Source organism: Strix aluco, chromosome W (assembly GCF_031877795.1).
Source record: "Strix aluco isolate bStrAlu1 chromosome W, bStrAlu1.hap1, whole genome shotgun sequence".
Taxonomy (NCBI): domain Eukaryota; kingdom Metazoa; phylum Chordata; class Aves; order Strigiformes; family Strigidae; genus Strix; species Strix aluco.
This window is the reverse complement of record NC_133970.1, coordinates 281,105-304,161: the sequence shown is the minus strand read 5'-3', so window position 1 is coordinate 304,161 and position 23,057 is coordinate 281,105. Positions and strand designations below refer to the sequence as shown.

Sequence of the window (23,057 nt, the reverse complement as noted above, 5' to 3'; positions counted from 1 at the left end):
CTACGCCCAGGTATTGTCTCTCTCCTTATCAGCACCACACAAGCCTTTGCATCAGGGACCATCCTGTGTATTCACATGCTGCCTGGCACAATGGGCACCGCATCTGTGCCTAAACCTGGTACAGTACTGCAGCACAATTACTGTATGGAAACAGCTTTGACAACCAAAGCATTGTCTAGGTATGTTGTTAAAAGCTCCACACCAGTGCATAAACACCCCTGTATGGCTGTACACCTTCTGCAAATGACCCACTTTACACCCACAGTGGTGCAGAGGAGTGGGAAAGAAGAACCTGCATCAGCCCACACAAAGGGTTATCTTAACTACACACACAGGAGGAATGGAACTGATAATCCCCCTGTGTTTCATATTAAGAAATACCCTTCCATCAACTGATATTTTGGTCTCTTTAGACCAAGTTGACACTGGGTCCGGGATACCTGAAAAAACAAGAAAAATGGGTAGCTACATAAACAGTGCGTTTGTAATAGCCTTCAGTCACACAGACCATGTCTTCAGTAACTTATCTGCCACTGTCCACACTTTGGGGGCCACGCAAAATCACACAAAACAGATCCCTCTTGCTTAACTGGTCAAGGATTAACTTTCATGGAACTTCTACGCACAAATCTACATAGAAAAAGCACAATCCTTCTCCTTTGTACGTGTGTATACGTATATGAGGAGGATGCGGCTGCATGCATAATGCAGTCTGCTCACCTATCCTGTTAACACTTCTCCATCAGACTGATCTTGTTCAGAAAGTCAGTGGAGTAATTCCCTTACGTGCTTTGTTGTTTATTTGGAGATACTTGGTCTGAGACAACAACATCCCCAAATGCCAGCAGAATTTCCTACTATTGCTTCCACTCCATAGGTCAAACACTGGGATCTGGATTTGCCCTTCTGAAAAACAATTCTTAACCCCTAGACTATCCTACTAAACTTTAGATTTATCAAGAGCTCCTTCTCCTCTCCACTTGCCTGGGCATACTGTATACATTTGCATGCATCCCTTTATAGAGATGTTATATTGGCAGGTAGCTTAACCACAAAGAAAGCTGGTGGATATAATCAGACTTCATTTAAGATGAAAAATCTATCTCCAAAACACTAATAACCACAAAGCTTTTCTTTATGATGAACATAAATGATCATATACTGTGCAGATCCAACCAGAAAGCTAGCTGGTATGGACAGCAGGATGTTATAAATATTGTACTGATTAAAGGGACAGAAAGGAGCAAAAGCAGAACAGAAACAACAAAAAAAGCAGAAAGAAATCTCCACTAACCACACGATGCCAAGAAAAAGCTAAAAGGGGCAGTGTCTAAAAGGTGGGACCAGGCAGAACTTGCCACCGCCTGGGTCTGTGTCCGTGCCCTGGCCTCGCGGTGCCACCACACTGGACTGACCGCTGCACACACACTACTCCTCCCTTACGCTGCCTTCGGCACAGACAGGAAACCCAAGGACGGGGGAGATCCCAGAGTCCTGCTGCAGCCTCGCTCTGCACCATCAAATACTGAGGCTGCACTGAGGAACACAAAGGTGATTTTGTCTAGACACAAAGGGGAAAGTTTGGGGTGAAGTGCTGGCCACAAGAAGGCTTGTGTAGGTGATTATTGACTTCTACAGTGCTCAGGAAAACAGGACTTCATATGCATTTCTGTCAATAAATATGACTGTACTGTTTATGGTTAGGCATGAAAAGCCACATACCACAGACAGAAAGCCCCAGCAATTCCCAGCATACGTATATGGAACTGAAAGAATAACATTTACTGCAATGGCTTGCATAGCAAATAACTTGCAGCAGCAAATGTAGCTTAAAATGAAATATTCCTGCTAAAAAGCTTGCATTTTTATGACTCTGACTCTTGGTTTGCAGAGATGCAAAGCCGTCATAGGCCTAATCACTCAAATAACCTCACAGATCCTTTCCAGAATGACCCACTATGGCACCGTACGTATAACACACGTCCTGTCATCCAGCCATCCCTGAAACCTTAGTGTCCTGCTTAAATGCAGTTATGTTCCAAGGTTAATGCTAATTCCCCTTCCATTATCCCCAGAAACGTTTCTCAAATACGTCTTATCTTTCTTACAAAGAGTCTGCATGTGGTTTGTATAGCTGCAATGTTCCTCTAAGAAATCACCAGCCCACTCCCCTTCCCAGCCTGACACCTGGTTTGGGAATACACACATTTTTTCATTTCCTCATACAGGGCATTTCTCAACAGAAATTTTTTCTTTTGTAGCAAATTCTGTAAGTTTAGCATTTTTCTTCTTTCAAAACAAAACAAAGCATAGGCTTTTCCTGTTATGCAATGATGGACATTACAAACAATTGATTTCTTAAACGAGGTACTATATTCCCTGTATGGAAATACACACAATTTATATTTACGAATAGAAACACACAACTTTTTTTTCAAAAAGGTTGCCATGAGTGTTTTGCCATATTTAAATGGTTATTTTCATGTTTTCTTTTTACACTTGAACACAAATCAAAGCTTTTAATAAAAAATTTCTTTTGGAAGTTGCATGTTTCTGTGAATCTTTTTTCTTCCATGCATCCATCAGTACTGATAGAACCAATCTCCACATGAAATTTCTGATCCACTTTACTCCTAGTCTATACAAGCTTTCCAAAGTGATAGTGCCAGACAGCCATAACACATTTTCCTGAAGCGTTGTGATCATGCCTACATTCTTAAATGTTGTTTCCTTGTAAAAGTTACAGTCTCCAAGACAACAGAAACTGGAATTCTAGAATTCAGTTATAACTTTGTGAACTCTATTCACAGCAGGGCTAAAGCATTTATACAGCCGTTTGCTCACTACAGAGTCTACCATTTGATGGAGTAAGAGCAGTGAGAACCCATGCATGCAAGGATTTACAGTGACTGAATTTCCTATTTGTTTCTGTATCTCTCAGTAGTTCTGCCTGAAATCCCTAATGCTGGAACACAAACAATAACTATAACCATACTATTCTTCTGTAAATCCTTCAAGACACTGCAATCAAATCAAACATTTAAAGCAGCATTCTTGTCAAAGAGCGTGTAATGTCAGAAATCAAGCTAGCAAAATACTGTATTATCTAAACCAATTACTATATGCCTATTATATTAACAAGGTTTGCATAAGGAAAACATCAGTGAAGTTTTAGCTGTTCAAAAAGCAGTGGTCTGAAAAATATGTCCTTGCCAAATACACTGTAATACATTGTGTTTCTTCAGCTTCCAGCATCCAAGGCTTTTTAACAACTTTTATATTAGTGTACTACCCGTTGTAAACAGCACTGCAATCTAGAGAAAACACCACAGCTATAACTCACTGGCTAAATGCAGGAAGAATAAATGACTGGCTCTGTGTGTCTCTAACAAAGACCTTAATATAGACTAATTAAAATAAGTAATCACAGCACAACTCTTCACACTGGTATGTCTTAATCTATTTTTAACATTTGTCAAGCATCTGACACAGCAATTCATGCAGCCTTATAATCATCTACATGCTACCAAGCGACCAGATTTTTTCTCAGGAATGGAGGAAATTTTTACCTAACGAGTATTAGGCCATGCAATATATATTTAGACAGACTAAAACGCGTATTTCAGGATACCTAGTACCACTTACATATTCTTTAGAGAAGGAAGCTTGCTTTCATACGATTTTTGCAATTTTGGTTGTCTTGCTAAAACTCAGTGGAAATAGTACCGAAGTGTAATTTCAGAAACATTTAGCAGAATTCTAAATGCAACATGTTTAAAAAAAAAATCTATGAAGATGAGCAAAAAGTACTAGCAGAAGCAAATCACAAATCGTATTTCCTATTCAGTAACAGTATAAACCACTATATTCATGTAGTGCATTAAGAATAACTTGCTCTTCTTTGTTTATTTAACTTTTATGATACGCATTCTATTTGCACACAGAAGAAAGAAGTAGACAAGTAATTTTAAAAGTATAAACAATTTGACTTTCAAACCATAAATGCGCACTTACCTCATGTGCTCTTTCTTCAACTTCTAGAAGGGGTCAGGCCTGTGGTTTGACTCTGTGTTGCAAAACAAAAGACATTTAATTTGTGCATGTTGTTTCAAAGCTGAGAAGCTAGCTGAAAGCTTCAGTGTTGTTTTGCTAGTGTGACCTTAGTATAGCAAGTCTGATCACAGAACAGTTTGACTTTTAAGAGAGACTATTTCATTACATGCAGCAGATGGCTCTTCCTGGGAAAACCTCAGCCAGACAGAGCGAGAGGCAGTTGGCAGTGGTGAGAGGGTACATCCTACTTCCATAGAAGTCCATAGGAATTTCCTCAGGCCCTGAGAGAGAGGAAGTGTTGGCCTTAGCTTTTCATAATAAAGCACCGGGTTATTTTTTAAAGCACATGCTTAAGGCTGCTTAACTGCTTCGCTAGGCATGTTGGCAATTTCTTACTTGTTTGAAAGTCAAGCACACAAAAGTTCTGTTCAACATGAGAAAATCTGAAATCCTTAACAAGTAGGTTGAGGAAACAACAGCAAACAGTGAGCTTTTAACAATCACTACATAAAAATTAACCTAAGGGTTCACATTCCTCAAAGGCAAACAAATGAATCCTGAAGTAAGAAAGTATTTCCACTCCTATTACCTAAGAAGCCAAGTCTCACACAAGAGGAACTTGAATAAATTGCACAAACTGCTACAGGCTCAAGGGATCTAGAAAAGGCTGAAAAGCAAGCTCTGAGCCAAGTTTTTTCTTAAGCATTTTGCAGAAAGCACAGCTAAAACTGGTTATGAGATACTGCCATACTAAGTACTTCTTGCTCCCAGTTCTAACTAGGCTGAAATAGGAAACAGGTGTGTTCCACATAAATATAGCACCTACCACCACCCTCACTCAGGAACAGCAGCAGGGGGATACATGTTTTATATAACCGCCAATAGTCAATCCCCAAAGAAATAAGAGCCCAGGATTTAAAACCATATTCAACCTGAGGTAATTTAATTGTTTAACATTGTAGGCAGACAGCCAGCAAGCACAGGCCATAAAAGGCACCTGCCTGATTTTCCAGCAGCTCAGTCATACACAGCTGTGGATAACTAAGTCGTCAGGAATTCAAATTCACTGCCTCACCTGTATCCATTTTGCCATGCAGATTGGTTTTGCACCTAAATTAGGAGAAATAAACTATTGGTTAATGACACAGGAAAAAGCCACTCCACGCAATTTCTTTAAGTTTAACTAAATGGCTTGTTTGTCAGAGAGTCTGAACTCTGCAGAAGTCAGGAGAGATGCTATGTTGTCATCTGCTCTGCAGGTAGGGGTGTAAGGCCTGTTTTGACTCGTGTAATGCAGCCCACAAACGGCAGATGCTACCAAACAGCAGTGCTTACTAGTTTGGTCTTGATGCTGTGTTACTGCAATCGCTTGATTTCCAGCTTGCTCGCTGGGAAAGCAAGGCAAGCTTGCAGTCAAAAAGACCTCAGAAATACGGGCATCTACATTTGAATGCTTGAACACTGATTTAGGGTGTTAGCAAAGCTACTTTCTAAGGCACTTTCAGTCCACTTTGAGCAAGTGTACTTCCAGAGAGATGAGACTTTCCCTTAGATCATGGCCACGCTCACCTGTCCCTCAGCAGCAGTCATGGAGGTGTTTCTCTTTGGGAGACTCTCCCCGAGCCTACCCCCTCTCCCTTGCTAAGACAAGTAAGGCATCTCACCCTTAAGCTGGGCACGCACTCGTCTGGGAACTGGCAGCAGACTGCGGGGGTAAGTATGTGTCAGATAAAGCTGTTTCTCCTCAATGTGAGACCACCGCCTGCAGACTCGCTCCGGGCTCCCTGGCCGTGTCTGGCCTTGGCAGTGCCAGCTGCCCACCCTGGCAGCAGCTCTCGCCCTCAAAGCCCGGCACTCAACTTCTCCGCGTCCGAGCGGGAGGAACAAACCCCTGAGTGGTTCCCTCACACCATCAGCAGCACTTGCTCCAGGGCCGAGGGGGAAGGAGCACCCGCCCCTCCTGAAGGACCACGGGCCTCCCAGGCGCGGACATGGCGAGAGGCCCCTCAGGGCAAGGGCGGGAAGGTGCGCGCGGGCGAGGGTCCCCTCAGGGCAAGGGCGGGAAGGTGCGCGCGGGCGAGGGTCCCCTCAGGGCAAGGGCGGGAAGGTGCGCGCGGGCGAGGGTCCCCTCAGGGAAAGGGCGGGAAGGTGCGCGCGGGCGAAGGTCCCCTCAGGGGAAGGGCGGGAAGCTGCGCCGCAGGCGAGCTCCGCCGCACCGGGCCGCGCTGCACCGTGCCCCGCCACACCGTGCGGCTGCGCCCGGCGCGTCCTTCCGGGCGGGAGCACCGCCCCGGTCGGGCCGCGGCTGGCAGCCGCCGGGCGGGCAGGAGAGGGGCGATGTCGGAGCCGGTGCGGAGCGCGCCGGGGGGGCTGCCCCTCAGCCGGGTGGCTGAGCCGCTGCTCCGCAGGCTCAGCGAGCTGCTGGACCGGGCGGCGCCCGGCAAGGGCTGGCGGGACCTGGCGCAGCGGGCGGGGAGCCGCGGCAGGGTCCGGCTGAGGTGAGTGACGGCGGCCTGTGGGGCGAGCAATGGCCGAGGCCGTGGTGCCACCGCGAGGTGGAGGGAGGGGGACGCGCCGGCCCCAGGGTCGCACCCGCTGCTGGAAGCCCCCGGCACGGTGAGGGACGCGGCGGCGAGGGGTGTCGGTCCCGCAGTCGGCGGCGGGGATGGAGCCGGTGTGGGTTCGCCGTGGGTGACCAGCCCCTTCACGAGTTCGCGCTCGGGCGAAGGGCAGCGGCCGAGAGCTGCAGCTGTTCTGCTGCCGCTTCTGCCGGGCTCCGGAGCTTCCCACCGGCGCGGCCGGGCCGTCCCTCCCCGCGAACCCCCACCGCGTTGGTGCGGAGGAGGGAGCATTCCCCGGCCGCAGCCCCGCGCTGGGAACGCGCAGCCCGTCTCTCGGGGAGGTTGGCTTAGTCCCACCGAGGACTTCCAGCAAGAAGCAGCAGGGTGCGAGTAGCGTGGGTTTTGCTTTGCCGGCTGTGGGGGTGGAAGGCGGCCCCTTGCACCTCGGCGGGAGCGCAGCCCGCTGCTCGCCCGGGGCCGGGAGCGCGGGGAATGTTTGGTGGCCCTTCCCTGTAGCTCCTCTTGTCTATATTAGGGTAAACACATTCATTTTCTTCAACTCTTTCTGCCTAGGTCACGCTCTCTAGATCGCTTCCTGATCATTTTACTTCCTGTGGCTTTTCAAGATTTTGGTTAGAGGGTAGTATCTCAAAAAAATGAGGCCTTCCAAGTGCAGCACTTGCAGTACATTATGAAGCTGTGTCCTTGCTCTATTATGACTGTATTTATTAAGATAGGGAGATAGAGAATGAGGACCAGAACATCACGTCTCTGTAGGGCCTGTTGCTAGGTTTGTTTCTCTGTATTATCCAGTAAAATACTATGAAAGTCTACGTGATAAGTGAAAATACCTCACGTCCAGGTTGCATGGCAGTGTGATTTAATGAAAGAAATAGTGATGAATCTTTTCAGTGGGAATACATAAACTTGAATTCCCTTTCTGTAGATGTATTAATTTCCTTAAAATAACACAGACAATAATCTGTTGTGATTGAAAGTGCTTGAAGGCTTCACACCAGAACTTAAAACTCTGCATGGTTATAGCTGGAGATGAACTTACTGGAGCAGTTAACTGCATTGTGGCAGTAGATGTGTGTATTGGTTAAGCTCCAGCAGTCACTTGTTTCAACAACTACACTGAAAATCAAAGTCTTCCTGGACTTTCAAGTTAGTCTGACTCACTCTTTACCGCTGCTGAATTAGGCACAAGAAAATGAAAGGTGCTGGACTTGTTGTTCTGCTGAGACTTTAGAAAGTGAAAATGAGAAGATTTCTTGATGTATTTGGCCAGAATTGTTAGGTACAAACATTTCTTATTTGGTAGCATGCAACTTGCTAATACCACTTTCTACATGTGGAGGTGTCGCTGTGTAACATCTGAACCCCTGAAACTTGAAGGAAATACTGCAGATATGCCCAAATCCCATCTCTCTTTTTTTAATCTTTTTGTTTGTCTACAAGTGATTTTTAACTCTGCTCCTTTCTGAGGACCCTCAAGCACTAAGAAGGTCTGTGCCATGTGTTTCTCATTATTTTGTAGCCCTCTGGATTTAGAACAGTGTTCCCTCAAAGTGCTGGAGCCAGAGGGAAGTCCCAGCTGGAGTCTTCTGAAGCTGCTGGGGGATCGTGGCTGCACCGTGGTGGAGCTCGTGGAGTTCTTGCAGGCCCTGGAGCACACAGAGGCTCTCCAGTGTCTCAGCCATTCAGGTCAGTTCTGGTTTGTGCTTTCACTGCGACTGTCTGTTTTACACTGGAAACACTGAAGTATTTGTGTTCTGCAGTAAGTAAAAACATCTTTAGTGTTTCAATTCTAGTAATTGGTATTCATGTATTCTGAGATTAAAAGTAAGGCAAGTAGATAAACTGGCTGAACGCAGTGTTGTAGACTTGGCTGCATGGATATGGCAGGTGCTGTCATTTCTCTGCTGACTTGGGTTCCGTGTCAGACTGTGCCTTCGGGAGGTGCTTATAGAACCGAAATGGTTGAGTTAGAACGACAAGTAGTGTTGCCAGCCATCTGTTCGGGCTGCAGGTTTCATTAACTGCATTTCACAGTTTACCCTAATTGAAGGGAAAGGGTCCAATTAGTGCCGGTTCTGGTGCATATGGGATGCAGTCCAACTTGCTAATTGGACAGAAAAACAGACTACCTTAAGATATAACTAGATTATTCTCTACTAACCCATTCAGCTTGCTTCTTCACAAAAAGCCTAGGAAGTAGGGCAACACAAGGGAATGCATAGGTAAAACCATGTAGACCCAGTACTTCTTGCTGTAGTATAAAACCAGGGCTCTTTTTTATGTCCTCCTCCTGAAAGATGTGATGAAGTTCAGCCTACTAGGAAGTTACAAAAGCTTCTCCTCAAGAGTAGGAAGTGGAAATGAGGCTAGTGAGCCCCTTTCCATACTGACAGCTGTCCTGTTCTTTGGATGGTATGAGAAAAGAAGCTGTGGGCTGAGAACCATTGTTAAGACAACCTTGGAATTTTTCAAGTAAATTATAGTAATGCTTTGCAGCTGTTTCATCTAGTTAAGGCTGTTGCTTCCCGTAGCATGTTGAATGAGGTGTGATTGAGGTACATGGTAGTTTAGTCCAGCTGAAGTGTGGCACTGTAGGCTTGGTGGGGAGAGGGGTGTTGGTGTTACATCAGTGAGAGTGGCTTGCACTCATGGGGCAAGAGTTGGGATGGAGGCACAGGCAGTACTACGCTCTCCTGCACTATTACTCCTTTTTATTATTCTCCATACGGTGGTTGCTGAGGGAATAATGAAAACAAGAGTGGTCCTGGTTCACATTGGTACCACAGAGTGCCTGCACTGAGCCAAAATGTTGCGCTTGCTTGGTCTGTGATCATCTCAAGTATTACCACCGTTGGATTGAGGATTTTTGTGTGGCTGTCAGTCAAGTTACATTCGGAAAATGTAACGAAGACTAAATCCTGGATAAAACAGGAACTTGCTACATAGCAGAATTGTGAGATAGTGGTATCGGGGAATGTGTTGAGGGGAGCAAGCCAATAAGTAGACTTTTGTCAAGACCCCTTGGAACTGCAGAGGTGGTCTTGTTGTGAATGAATCTCTTGCAGAACAGTATGATCTGTGATAGAATGGATTCAGCCTCCTCTAAGGAGGACTGGGTACCCCTGCAGAAACTGAGAAACCAAAGCAAAGGGTATTTGAAGAAAGCTTAGGTCAATAAGAATTTTAAACCATTTAAAAAGAAGCAGTAGGCTTTGATATTTGCGGTGAGTTTATTTAAATGTTCAGAGGTGGTTGATGTTTGAAGTCAAAAGTACAAATTTGTAACTGCCCATTTGTTCTAATACACCAAAAAAGGCTTAAGCGTTGCACAAGTTCCTTTAGGAATGGGATTGTTTAATGTAGGACCTCTGTAGCTGTCACACTGGTTTGTTAGACCGTTTTCTACCAGCTTAGATGATGCAGTTAAAAAGACACGAACCTTTGTGAGCCTGTTAGTGAGTGTACAGTTTCCATGCTGCTTCGTGGTCTATTTTGGCAGTGATACCACCTACCTTTACGGCAGAGATGTGTTGTTATGAGGTGGGACATCGCTTTGTTTGCAGCAACACAAAGGATCCCTCTGAGGATCATAGGCTTGTTTGTGCTGAGAGACTTGCCTGTCACATTGGATTAACTCCATAGATCTTCCTATAAAGACACAAATTGGTAGTAATAATAACTTTAAAACATCTCCTTTTCGGTAGTGAGAAATCCTAGGCATCTTGTTCCTTGGGTCACCTCTCTGTCCCTTCCCTTTTTTTATATGGTCATGTTGTGAACTTGCTGGAAATGAATGAAACTCGAAGAGCTTTCTCCCAGGCTAAGAAGGAAACAAGGCTTAAGATGCAATTTGTGGTCTTACAGTCTAGTCCTTGTGCAACCTCACTGAGTTGTGGTGATTGAAACGGGAGTGAAGAGGTGGTTTTCCTCTGCAGACAGGTCTCTTACTGCAGCAGTTTAGGCACTTCAGTCTGAATGTGAGTAATTGAGGCCGGGTTTCCAGAAATTACTGAAAATGTTTGCCAGTGTGTAAGCTAAGAATGTAACAGTTGGATTATAGTTAAGATCATGAGTACTTAGTTTGCGCTGCGTGTTTCAAAGTCTGGTAACCCTAAGTGTCGGTTTGCCATCCTCAGTGGTAAAACTCAAGCTTTGCGTTTTCCAATGAAATTTGAAGAAGCATTTGTGTATCTTTGTAATCATTCAGAAAATTGAGCCAGAAGATTTTCTTTTTGAACCATTAAATTCTGTGATGCTTGCAGGAAGTAACTGTATAGTGCTGAATGAATTTCCGGAAAATAAATGAAACTGAAGAAATTATGAATCAGATGTTGTGTTTGTAATGCTTCCAAGGAGTGCAAAATACTAATCTTTCAGAGAATTTGTTTTTCTCAACTACTTTCTTAAGAGATGTTAGTGATGCGAATCAGGAGAGATTTAAAAAAAAAAGTGAAGGTCTTTGGAAAGAGCAAGTCTTAATTTTTTTGTTCTTTAAACTGAAATAATATAATTCCTGTTTGTCTCGGTTAATGTTAGATGATTGTGATTCTTGAAAACTGTACTTAATACACTTCCTTTAACTATGAAAAACAGGGGAGGAAGTGTTAAATGAGGAACTGAGGTAGTGATCTTCAGGGCTAGGGAACAGAGGGAAGTTGTTTTAGAGAAAGGAAGGCAGGGAATTTTCAAGTCCAGTAGCTACTCTGGAGTAGTTGCCTGCGTGATCAACTATAAGGTTGTGTGTGGAGGAAGTTAATATAGCCCACGTCCCTGCTGGACAGATTAATGTGATTTCCAAATGTCATATAATCGCTATTTCAGTCTGTTGACCACGTGGGTTTCTGCTGAGGTTTCAGCCTGTTGATCAAATTGTTCTGGTTTCTTTCCTCAAACATTCTCTGTTAGGAAAATGCTCTGATGTGCAGCTAAACTTGTTAAACATGAGGGGAAAGAAAGCAGACAAAAAGAAAACTCTGACAGAGTGTAATAAGAAGGCTTGGAGCAATTGATAATCTTGAGTCTTATACCAGGATATTTGCAATCTCTTTGCAGCTATTTTTTTGCACAGCTTCTCATTTACTCCATACTATTCTGTAAGATTATTCCCCCAGCAATCTGGAATAGTGCTTCTGTACCAGACTGCACTTCCAGCTTCTGCAACATGTTTTCATTAAACTATAAAGGAGGAAATACTTTGTCCCATAACAGAGAAATTAGACTGACTCACAAAATACTAAAAATTTATATTTTTTTAATCTGATTGTTCATTTCTGAGAGTAATGACATGGTGATGAAGTGCTTCTATACCGTTCACTATTTCTGTGCTTTTTCTGTAACTAGTTTTACTGGGCCTAGCTAGAATAGAATGAATTTCTTCGTAGCAGCTCATATCATGCTCTACTTTAGCTTTTGGGCCGAATCAGTACTGATAACACAGCAGTGTTCTAGCTTTTGCCGAGCAGTGTTTGCACAGCATCAGACCTTTCTCTGTTTCTTGCTCTGCCCCCACCCAGTGCATATTTCGGGGGTGTGCAGTAGACTGGGAGGGGACACAGTCGGGCAGATGACCTGAACTAACCAAAGAGATATTCCATATAACCTGATGCTCGGAAATAAAAGGGAAAAGGGGGAGTTTTGAAGGGCCTCGCCATCTGTTGCTTAGGAACTGGCTGGGCTTTGGTCCATCCATGGGAGGTGGTGAGTGATTGCCTTTGTGTCACTTGTTTTGTTTTCTTCCCTATTCTTCCACTCATCCTTCACCTATTAATTATTATTATTTTTTGGTTCGTTTTATTTTTACCTCCAAGTTTATTGTTTTTACTCTTCCATTCCCTCTTCCCCCATCCCACTGGGGGTAGGGGACTGTGTGGTGCTCATCTGCCCACCAGGGTTAACCCACAACACTCATATTGTACCAACTAGTCATTAATGTGTAGTATTGCTTGTGGTCACCCACAGCACCAGTATCGTACCAAGTAGTCATTAGTAGTATTGCTTGTGGTCCCACTGGGGCTGTCAAATGCATTTTACCATCCATAGTAAATAATGCTTCAAATGAATTATTTTTTTGATGGCTTATCAGGTCAGTGTTGCTGAACACCTTGGTCGTAGGTCCGTCTGTTTTTTGACAGCAGCGTGAGGTTAAACTTTCTGTTCTGCGGTTGGCTTCCCACACACACCCCTCTTCTTCTGATGACCTTGGTTATACCAGTGGATCTGGTTTTGGGGTCATGCTGTAACAGGATCTCTGGAATGGTCTAGGTTAAGAAAATAACTGGATCATACCAGACCGGTGTCAGAATTTCACTCATGCTATTTTCTGGCAGTTAAAATTTGAAGTGGAAAATTTTACCTTGCATATTGGCAAAAGACAACCCCAGCCCTGTGTTCTACAGGAGGTGAAGGCATAAAGCTGTAACCAGTGTTTCAGCTAATAAGGTTGCATGAGAAATAGTAGAAAAATGCACTATATTGTAGTTAAACTAACCCTTACTGTTTTGATCCATCCCTCAGGCTGTGCCTAATCTTAATCTGAAGATTAATAACTCAGATAAATTGGTGGGAGTGAACAAACTCTTAAAACTGTCAATACTTTTCCCAAAAGGAATCTGTGATGCCATTGGAAATACTTGCTTTAGTGAGTAGAGAGCAAGAGGGATGGAAATATCCTAAAATAAAAATACCTGAATGATCTCCTTTAAATCCTCAATAAACTCTGTAGAGTACTGATCAGTTTGAGCATGGATTTTGTGTAATGGAAGACAATTTCGGATGTCTTGAAGTCATATAACTAATTGGAACTGCGTGTATACACAGTACAAACAAATTAGTTTCAGGTATATATAATGACAAACTTTCTTTTCTCAAAAGACAATTTAAGTTGTAGAATTGTATTTCTTAATAACTTTCCTATGTGTAAATTCCTTTTTAAAGGTATAAAGATCGTTGTACAGCCAGACTCTCAAGCAGTGCTCTCTGGTCAGGTCGTCAAGCTGTGTTGTTGGGCAACAGGACACCCATTTGTGCATTACCAGTGGTTCAAGCAGGAAAAAGAGGTAATAGTTGATACAGAATATAGGTTTTTTTAAATGGTGAAATAATAGGTAGTGATTTTGGATGATACTTTTTTTTTTTAAGACTGTTGCTCTTCTTTACATGAGAGAAGATTACTATATAATAAAACTAGAAGTTTAAAAAATGCTGCATAATGACCCTATCAATGTGCTGAAACAATAAGGTGGTTCCTTATGTTCAGACCACTTTACCCTTGGAGGCTAATCTTGGAACACGGCAGTAGGGAAACGGTAGGTTTAGTTGTCTCTCAGCCTACCAAGAAGTTTTGACCCAAGCCACGGAGAAACTGCCACACTGGGACAAATGCCAGTCGCTGTTGGTCTCAGACGGATGGAAACTGGTTTCCTAAGAATGAAGGGTTGAAGGCCTGAACTCAGTGGTGGCACAGACGTCTCCAGTAAAATACTGGAATGCCTGTGAGCTGGTATCTCTGGAGTCTGAATGGCAGCACGTAGGCCCAGATTTCTGGTCCTGGTTATCTTTCTACAAGATGAATGCATTTTTTTCTTAATGTTATTTTATCGTAGGTACTATTTTTAGAAATGCGGTAAGTTCATGGTATTTTAAATTGCTGTTGGGACTGAAATTTTTAACTAATTTCCTACACCTTTCTAAAAGTTTATCTAGATCATCCAAAACATGGCTTAAAAAATATGATTATAGTCATGTCCTGCTCATTACAGTTAAAATATAGATGTAGTAAAAAATTATTTTTCTGTGAAAGAATGTTACAGTTTCCTGGTTGTAGTTGAATATATTTTAAGACTAGAGCTGAATGTAACACACATGCTGGTTGGAGTAGTGCTTAAGAAATTATTCAGAGTTATTTGTGGAGAAAGGTAGAAATTATTAATTTCAAGAAGAGTTTTTCAACTGGCTTAAAAGCTCAGAGTTGTCTTAAATAGAGGCATATGAATTATTCTTGGAAGAAAGCCTGTCTCTGAGCTACTAAATATGTAGAACAAGACTTTCTCATCCAAAAGTTTCAATAAGTGACGGAATTGAGGATAGTGTTACAGACATGGAAATAAATATTCTAATATTTGGTGCTGGTTTAGATTAAATCAATCTAAATTTAAGTATTTCTTGGCTCACCTGTAATTCAGGTTCCCCATGGTAATTCTCCAGAGCTGGTTTTGAATCCAGTGAGTGTAAACGATTCTGGCTTTTACATCTGTCGAGTGAACAGTGAATCTTCATTCGTGTTCAGTCGGTGGGCACGACTTGAAGTTTGCGATCTCCAGGGTACGTCTCATGGTGAGTGGCAAAAACGTTGTCTTTTGAAAGTCTGTCTTTCCACTTGTGAGAGGAACTTGGGTCCCCGTTGCTGTCTTGCACAGCTGTGAAAGAGGGCTGATTGAAAATGCAGCTTCCAATTTTTGGGCTCTTGTGCTGGTCACAAAAGGAGAGGAGGAATGAAGTTCCACAGTGGTGGGTAAATATAGATAGATGGAAAACATACACAGTGTCAGCTCCTTTTAATTCTTAGAGGATTCTTGGACCAGAAAAGCAGTTCTTTAACTCCCTTGTTTATCTGTTTACCTCTTGTGGTAACTTGCTAGTGACTGGGCACACACAGTCTATTCTGAATATCTGCCCCGTGGGCTCTGGCCTTATATTCAGGACTGTTTGTTTCCCCTTCATCTGTGTGCTGCCCATCTGAGAAGAAAGGTATTTGGGTAGAGGAGAATCTTATGAGGTTCTCTGCCTTCCTAGAAAGAAGTCATGCCTTACCCAGAAGGTCAAAACAGTAAACTACAAAAGAGTGCATGCGTGCTGGAGGCCTGGACACTTTAGAAAACCTCGATACTGTGGAATGGAAAGAGGGTTCACTGCACTCTGAGGAAATGGGTCTGAGGGCTGGAATAAGGTCTGGCAGGTACCGAAGTGATAGATCTCCCTGCCAGTCACTCTTTCAGATCACAGTAGGCTATCACAATCTTAGGTGTGTACCTGTCAGGAAACATAAACTGGTCAAAGCCCAGCACATTCTTTCTTTGCCAGAACACCTGGGGAAAAGAGAGGGAGGCTAGGGCTCTGTGGATGTGTCTGTGGCAGAACATATGTTTGCTAATGCCATCTTTTCAACTTCATATAACCAACCCAAATAATAGTGAAGGCATGCCAACATTTAAAGAAATAAACCTATGAGAGGAAGAAACACATGAGTTAAACTGAGTCTCTTTGGTGTGAGTTGCATCTTCATGGGTTTTCTAAATGGTCAGTGAACAGTCAAGTGTGTTACCTGCATAAGAAAAGGCGTAGTCATTCCGCTGTGCCACTGTAGGGCCGTAGGAACTTGTGGCACTGGCTTGAAGATACCTCAGCTGCAGCGATGGGCTGATCTCCAGCTGCAGCATATGTAATGAAAGTATGGATGTGGAAGAAGCACAAGGAGGATGAAATAACAGCAGAAAGCAAATAAGAGTAAATAGCTGTCTGCTCAAGAGTGTCCAGCTGGTACTGGGATTTGTTAGTAGAACGTAAAGAAAATCTTGGAAATTTACTTCTTGGATCTAGTTTGTTAATACTGTGCATTTATTTCCAACTTCCTGAGGTTGCTAGAGTGGTGTCTTTGTTTTCTGGTGTGTATAGGGTTTTTTGTTGGTTTTTGTTGGGTTTTTTTTCCAGAACAGTCAGTTGCATTAAATAGGCATTGACTCATGCACTGAGTCTACCCTTTATAAACTTTCTAACTAAATATCCTGGACTTGCTTGCTATCGGCCCAAAGATGAGTGAGATAGAAGTCAACTGCACTTTCTTCAGACTGTGAAGAGTAGTTATTTTGTCTTATGTCACGAGTCAAAGGTGTTTTCCACTTGCATCCCACGTAGAACAATTATTCATGTCAGGAAAAGAGAGAACCAATCTTCCAGTAAAAGATCAAAAGCTATTGCAGTGTCATTTGAAGTGACCTTTTTACATCTTAATCTCAATCATATTCTCAGTCCCTTGTCTAAGCAATGATTTCTTCTGCTTTTCCTTTGCTTCTGCTTCAAGTTCGATTGAGTTATAAATGTGAAGTTTCAGATCTCGCTGGTTGCATCAGGAAGCTGAGATGAATAACCTTGTAATGACTAAAAAAAAAAAAGTCTGACAAAAACAGCAGTATATTGTTTCACACTTGTGGCAGAAGTTTTGGTGGCTGAAGGGCAGTGGGTATCCACAGAATAGTGACTTCCTTTATGTTCCATGACTCTTGACCAACCAGGAACCATAACAGAAGTGCATTTTAGTGTGTTTAGGTCTTGGTGAAGGGTAAAAGGTTGAGGGGCAGAATGGATTGCTCCTTCCTGTAACTTTCCCTCTTAGGGTCCTTACAAAGAAACCTAAAAGGGGTGTGTGGTGTATGCACTGAATGAACCCTCCACCTCCTCTAACGTTTGGCCTGGGATTACTGGTGTTTCAGTTGAACTAGATGACACTGACAGTACCATTTCTGCAAATGTTGACTAGGTATGAAATCTTCCATTTCAACTGCTGTCTTTTTTTGTTTTCTTTTCCTTTACCAGCTCCCTTGGTTGCTTTCTTTTTTCAGATATTTCCTGCTTCGTCTCTTTTCATTGCTTTCTGTTTGATGAGAGCTCAACCATCCTCCACTCTGTAAAAGCTGTCTTTCATAGCTGTCTTGTGAGCTTGTGATCAGTGAGGCAGCCAGGCACAATTTCAGAAGATACTGGTACAGGCTTATTAGTGTATTCTGTGAGCGGTACAACAGGGTGCACTGGCAAGGGCCTGGAAATGAGATGGCAGGTCAGGGGTCCCACTGGAGAGAGGAACCATCTTACCTTTCAATCTCATGTTCTCTTTCACTATCTGCAACTTTTGTGTTCCTTGTCTTAAAGACTAAGCCTGTTTAATTGGACTACAGCAGCAGCTCCTTTCCATCTTACTCTTAGTCTAAGAGTGTGTATGGTGCCTACGAGTGACCTGCCAGCAGAGATGAAAGGTCACTGGTGTGGCCTTTACTGGTAGGTCTGGGCTTGCGGTAGTGTGTGTCAGTTCATCAAACTGCTCAGTACGCAGAGGTCAGAAACCTTGCCAGTGGAGCACTCGTGTGTGTGCATGTAGTAGATGTTTCAAAAATGAATTCCAACACTTTGTTTCAATATATTTTATCGTATGTAGAAACTTACATTACATCAGCTGGACAAGTCTTTACTGCATTTAGGGTTTTCTGAATAGGTCTCTTTCCCAAAAACATTTCTATGTGTCAGTGGCTGATGCTTCTTAAGCATTTTTAGCTTTGGGCTTTTTTTAGTATATTTACTGTAAGGTTTGATGCTCAGTTTAGAATGAGAGCAATGAGGATATGCTAAAACTAAGATTCTAAGTTTTAAATTCTTCCTGTGTACACACTTGCACACAAGTTGGATCTTCAGTCCATCCTTCAATAGCCACCCTTCTTTGTACTTGCTCATTTCTCTGGAGCCTTTATAATCCTACAGGTAGGAATAAATAATGCAAAGAGGGCTTTGCTTTGTTTTTCTTTGTTGTTACTTCGGGGGTATATTTAATGTGCATTCCTTTTTACTTTTCAACCAAAGAACTGGAAAGCTGTTGCTAGCATGGTCTTAAAGGACAAATAACTTAATGTCATTGCTATTAAAACAGTCTGTTGTAGTTACAGGAAGATGTAGCCATATGTTGTCAATTCTTACTAGTCTATATGCAGTTAGATTGTCTCACCCTTCCTTTTTTTTTTCTTCACCCTTTTGGTTTTTTTTTAAGGGAGCTTCGCTGGTTTGCCTGAAAACAAGTTGCGCATTTGTGTTCAGCCTCAGCCACAAAACCTGACAGTGGGGGATGCTTTGGTACTAGAATGTGGAGCTGTTGGAAACCCAGTTCCTCATTACCAGTGGTTCAGAAATGGATTTCCCTTGGCAAATGGGAGCAAAAATATCTACATGGTAAGTTACTGCAAAGTGCCAACCTTGGGGGACTAATGTGCAACCACCTTTAATTTAACACATAAAGCTTCCTTGAGGAAAATAACTTCTTCACAGCCTTGATAACCCCTTATGGAAGTGCTCCCTCTAAGTTGTTCTCCTGTTGTGTTACTCGCTTGCCCATACTGTTCTGAGACTCCCAGGTGCATAATTTTAATCCTGAACATGTTTCAGGTGGTAGTCACGGGAGGTAAAGCTGTAGTATATTTTGGATTGGTGTGACACATTGACATAACAAAGATTAAGTATCAGTAAAAGTGATGGTTTCTCTATCTTGCACTGCAAAGCGCTCTGATTTGTGCAAGCTGTTGCATTCACTGCTTAATGCACCTTGAGCCTGCGAGGTGGATTTGCATTCTTCAATTCTTGAAAGCGTTTCTAGAACACACGTGCTGTCCAGCTTACTGAAGAATGAGAGTATCAGCAGCTTTTGGGTTTGTTTAGGCTTTGCTTTTAGTTTTTACTCTTTCTTGTGTGTGGGCTTAAATGAAACTGATAGAAGTATTGTGTTGGGGTCTGGGGGATGACGGTGATGATGCTTGTGTAGGTAACCTATGTGGATGTGGAACATCAAGGAACATACTGGTGTCACGTGTTCAATGACTGGGAAGATCAAGACAGCAAGAAGATAGAAGTCGTTATAGGTAAGGAGTTTTCCTGTTTGGTACAGGTCAGCTGATTTATCAGTTTCTTCTCTATCATTAGAATTTATTTTTGAAGCTTTCAGTATTAAGCCAAGCATATGCCTTCTATATATTTAGTTTATTCATGTGTTAAAATAATTGTGCTCGCTTGCAGCAAATGGAATTTTAGAGCTTTGTCAGTTATAAAGTGCTTTGGGTTTTTATGGTAACCAGCATAGAAATGCTACCACTTTTTGGCATTGCTAACATATACACGGCTTGTCAGCAGGTTGCAAGCTGATTTCTTTGGTTTTTGACAAATAAAAACCAGTTTAACCCTTGTTGGTGGTATGAACTGTGTTACACTGAGTCCTTCAGCAATCGGGACAGGTGGGATTATTCATAACAAGGAGAATAAATTAATATAACAGTTTAGTGTGTGTGCATGTATTTGCAGTAGACTAAAGAGGAGAAGATCTGTTTGTGTAGCTTCCAGATCGATCTGGGAATACTATTGTGTAATTCATATAAAAAATTCTTTCCTATCCTAAGAAATATTCTAGTTTAGTACTCCTGAGTTTTAGTAATAATTACTATACAGTGCTGTGGTCAGTGCTGATTTATACTGCTGTAAAATGAGCCAGATTGCTGAGAAGCTTGGAAGTGACCTTTGTCTTCCGCTTTGTGTGCTAACTCTCATAACTGAGAGCAATTGTCTTCCAATTTTTTTCCCCCCCTTAAAACACAAGGAAGGAAAGCTATGGCAGTGGAGTGCACAGAAGGTAAAGTAAATCTTTAGTTGTGAATCAATTTTTAAAAATTAATGACTGGCATGACGGATTGCTAAGTGTGTTGCTGAAAAGCATGTGTGGGTTAAGAGCTTCAGTCTGTTTTAAAACACCGGTGTGTGGTGCAGCGTTCCTTCTGCATGTGCTTCTCTATTCTTTGCCATGATACCATGATCTAGAGCACATGGGAGAAAAACTGAGCTGCTTTCTTCTTCTATAGTGTTCAAAGTTGTTTGATTTTTGCACTGTTTTTGTGTCCTGTGCTCACAGTTTCTGGTGAAATGTAGAGATCTCGAGATTTCTTTGGCTGAGCTGAGGAGGCAACATCCTTTCAAGAAAAGCTGCAGGTGTTTAGGAACCTGGGTGACCTTGGAGAGCCGAGTGGAGCTGGTTCCACTGTCAGCCCTGTGTCTGCAGGAGCTGTTTCCAGCAGCCTTATTAGGACGATTTCTGCTCTCCTTTGCAGTGCTGCAATGAGGAGGAAGAAGTGTATTGTGACCTTTAATGTTGATACCATCCCTTGGTTATTGAGCATCTCGAAGTCTGTAATATTTACATCATAGGGGATCAAATGTAGAGATGTAAGGCTGCTTACAGCAGTGCCCCACCCCAGCTTACCTACCTACAATAGAAAAAAAGAAAAGGCATTTGCCAAGACCAATAAATGGTGCTCTACCCTGTTTTTTCACAGAATCATAGAATTTTCTTGGAATTAAACTGCTCTGCATCATTTCTTGTTCAGAGTTCAACCAGAGCTGATGTTCCCCTTTAGCCCTTTTATTAAAGGCTTAACAATGAGGGGACCGTGTGCTGTCACTCCCTGGAACGTACAAGTGACACACGTTTTGGTGCCAGCTGCTTCCATGGCACAGCTGCCAAGACCGATCGGCTCTCTGAGCCTTCATGTCTTTCCTGGGCTGGGGGTGTTTGCATTGCCTGATGCAGTGCTCTGCAGAAACGGCCTACCTACCTGTAATCCAGCTGCCCTCTGGAGCAGGAGGGGGTCTACCCCCAGCCCGCAGTTTGCTCGGCTGCAGCACTGTTCTGCTGCTGAGCCACACAAACGCCCACAGCAGCGTCGCCCCGGGGCACTGCACTCTCCCACGTGGGCAGGTGACCCTGCTTTTGTGGCTTCACTGTGTGGAGCAGGCCTGCTCTACCAGGCCTCTGGGGCTTCAGATTATTATTTTTCTTTTCCATAGTTTCCAGTATTCTCAGAATAAATAGGTGAAACCTGCGGTAGCTTTAGAATGTTTGAAAATTGTATCTGAAGTCCTTCTGAATTCACACGGCTTTACGTAGTAAGATCTCTTGCTCAGGATGTTGCTTTTTCAGCAGTCCTTTGAACATCTGTTTTTCAAATGGGTGATTCTGATATCTGGTTCCTTATTCGTTCAAGCTGCTTGCATGCCTGGGGGATTGAGGCATAGTATGTGTTTCTCTCTTAGTTTTGAGATCTACTCTGCTATAATGCTGTGTCTAGCATAGCTTAGCATATTGATGTAGGATTTTCTCTTCTTTGCATGTGGAATAAACATACGAAAGGTTAGATTTACAGAAATGCAAAGCCAAAAGTATTTTAGAAAGGTCATTTGTTTTCTAACGTTCTACTTCTATTAGTAATGGTATGACAATTATATTTTTATTAATAAAAAATATTTTTGCTTCTTGTTTAAACTATGATTTTATTGGTGTATTTCTTCACAGAAGATTTAAGTGATCTTCAAAAATCAGGTAAGTGATAAATTTTGAAAAACTTTAGTTTCACATGTTCATTTTGTGTTGCAAATCACTGAGGTCCAGTTAGGTTACAATATATAGTTTACATTATTTGGATGTGTTTATAAGTGGGGATTTAATAGGGGCAGATACCATGTTAAGAGCAGCACAGCTTTCTGGTTCCAATAAATTAACTTGAATATAGTAAATCATAGAGTTGTTATTATCTTTGTAAAGTCCCACAAAGCTGGTCTCTAGTACCTCACATATACAAATACAGAAGGAATTGTCTTCTGTTTTCTTGTTTGTGGCTTCTTTGGACTCTTAAGTTTTAGTATGTTGCTGCTTTTTAGATGATTAAGGTGAAAAAGATGTAAGGTGTCTGGCTGTCACCCATGATATGTTGAATGGTATATTTCTTAAATTTATGTTGGAGTGAGCTGATGTGATTTGAGGCCTGATTGATGTCTGTTATAGAAACGTAGATCTGGAGTAGTGCTCCATAAGGGATTATCCCTGATATAGTGTTCCCAAAATCTCAATTCACAAAGGTAATATAATTTCCCGGCTTAGACCCCAAAGATATGTTTCTTTTGCCAAGACTTAGTTTTAGTCACTGAAGTGGTACTGTCATGAGATGTAACGTTACCCAAAGCGTACCGCTGACGTGTTGCTTACCCGTTCCTCTTGGCTCTACCATCCCTCAGTGAAGTACAAAATAAAAGAATTTTCACATACAGATGGTCATTCCTGCAAACATTCCCCGTCTTGCATGTCTGCATTTCATTTGGAGACGATGAACTGTTCTGGATGTTTCTGAAAATGCAGATGTGCAGTTTGTGAGATTCAAAATTATACTGGGGGCATCTATTATTTCTTAACTTATAGAACTAGCTATTCATATCCTATTAGGCTATGTTTGCTGGAAGAGGATGAAGGAAACTGGGTAAACAACAGCAGAACACCCCAAAACCCCACCAAACCAAAAAGAGAACACTTTTTTTTGTCTTGAACTAGTAACGTATTAGGCAAAGCAGTACCGGTAGACTATGGCTGTATGGGACACGCAGTTCATGTTCTGACACTGGCAGCTGTGGCTGTAGTTACTGACGACCTGCTCTTTTCATCTGTTTCAAGCAGACCTACAAGAACAATCAAATCATAGACCTGTTGGTAAGTAGTTCTGTAGCTGTAAAGAACATATGTATTTCATATCTAGGAAATAGATTTTGCTGCTTCTGAATATTGCTTCTTCTGCCACTGCTAGG

General features: G+C 42.5%; 2 protein-coding genes across 13 annotated transcripts in view; one reads left to right on the top strand and one right to left on the bottom strand.

Moving 5' to 3' along the window:
* Positions 1-4,227, bottom strand: part of LOC141917863 (alpha-protein kinase 2-like) — an 89,368-nt gene extending 85,141 nt beyond the window's left edge. For all 6 annotated transcript variants that reach the window (XR_012621483.1, XM_074811476.1, XM_074811477.1 and 3 more), the window contains exon 1: positions 4,015-4,227. The gene's annotated coding sequence lies outside the window, so the exon portion shown is untranslated. The remainder of the gene's footprint in view (positions 1-4,014) is intronic.
* A 2,137-nt stretch (positions 4,228-6,364) lies between these two features.
* The window catches only part of LOC141917689 (mucosa-associated lymphoid tissue lymphoma translocation protein 1-like), a 33,793-nt gene continuing 17,100 nt past the window's right edge, over positions 6,365-23,057 (top strand). Inside the window, exons 1-9 of one of the 7 annotated variants that reach the window (XM_074811085.1) lie at positions 6,365-6,551; positions 8,155-8,321; positions 13,569-13,690; positions 14,816-14,966; positions 18,442-18,620; positions 19,207-19,303; positions 20,032-20,064; positions 21,781-21,804; positions 22,930-22,962. In XM_074811085.1, coding sequence (XP_074667186.1) covers positions 6,391-6,551; positions 8,155-8,321; positions 13,569-13,690; positions 14,816-14,966; positions 18,442-18,620; positions 19,207-19,303; positions 20,032-20,064; positions 21,781-21,804; positions 22,930-22,962 — 967 coding nt within the window. In that variant the 5' untranslated portion in view covers positions 6,365-6,390. Of the gene's footprint in view, positions 6,552-8,154; positions 8,322-13,568; positions 13,691-14,815; positions 14,967-18,441; positions 18,621-19,206; positions 19,304-20,031; positions 20,065-21,777; positions 21,805-22,926; positions 22,963-23,057 lie in introns of all 7 variants that reach the window. The other 6 variants (XM_074811084.1, XM_074811083.1, XM_074811082.1 and 3 more) reach the window with 6 other exon arrangements.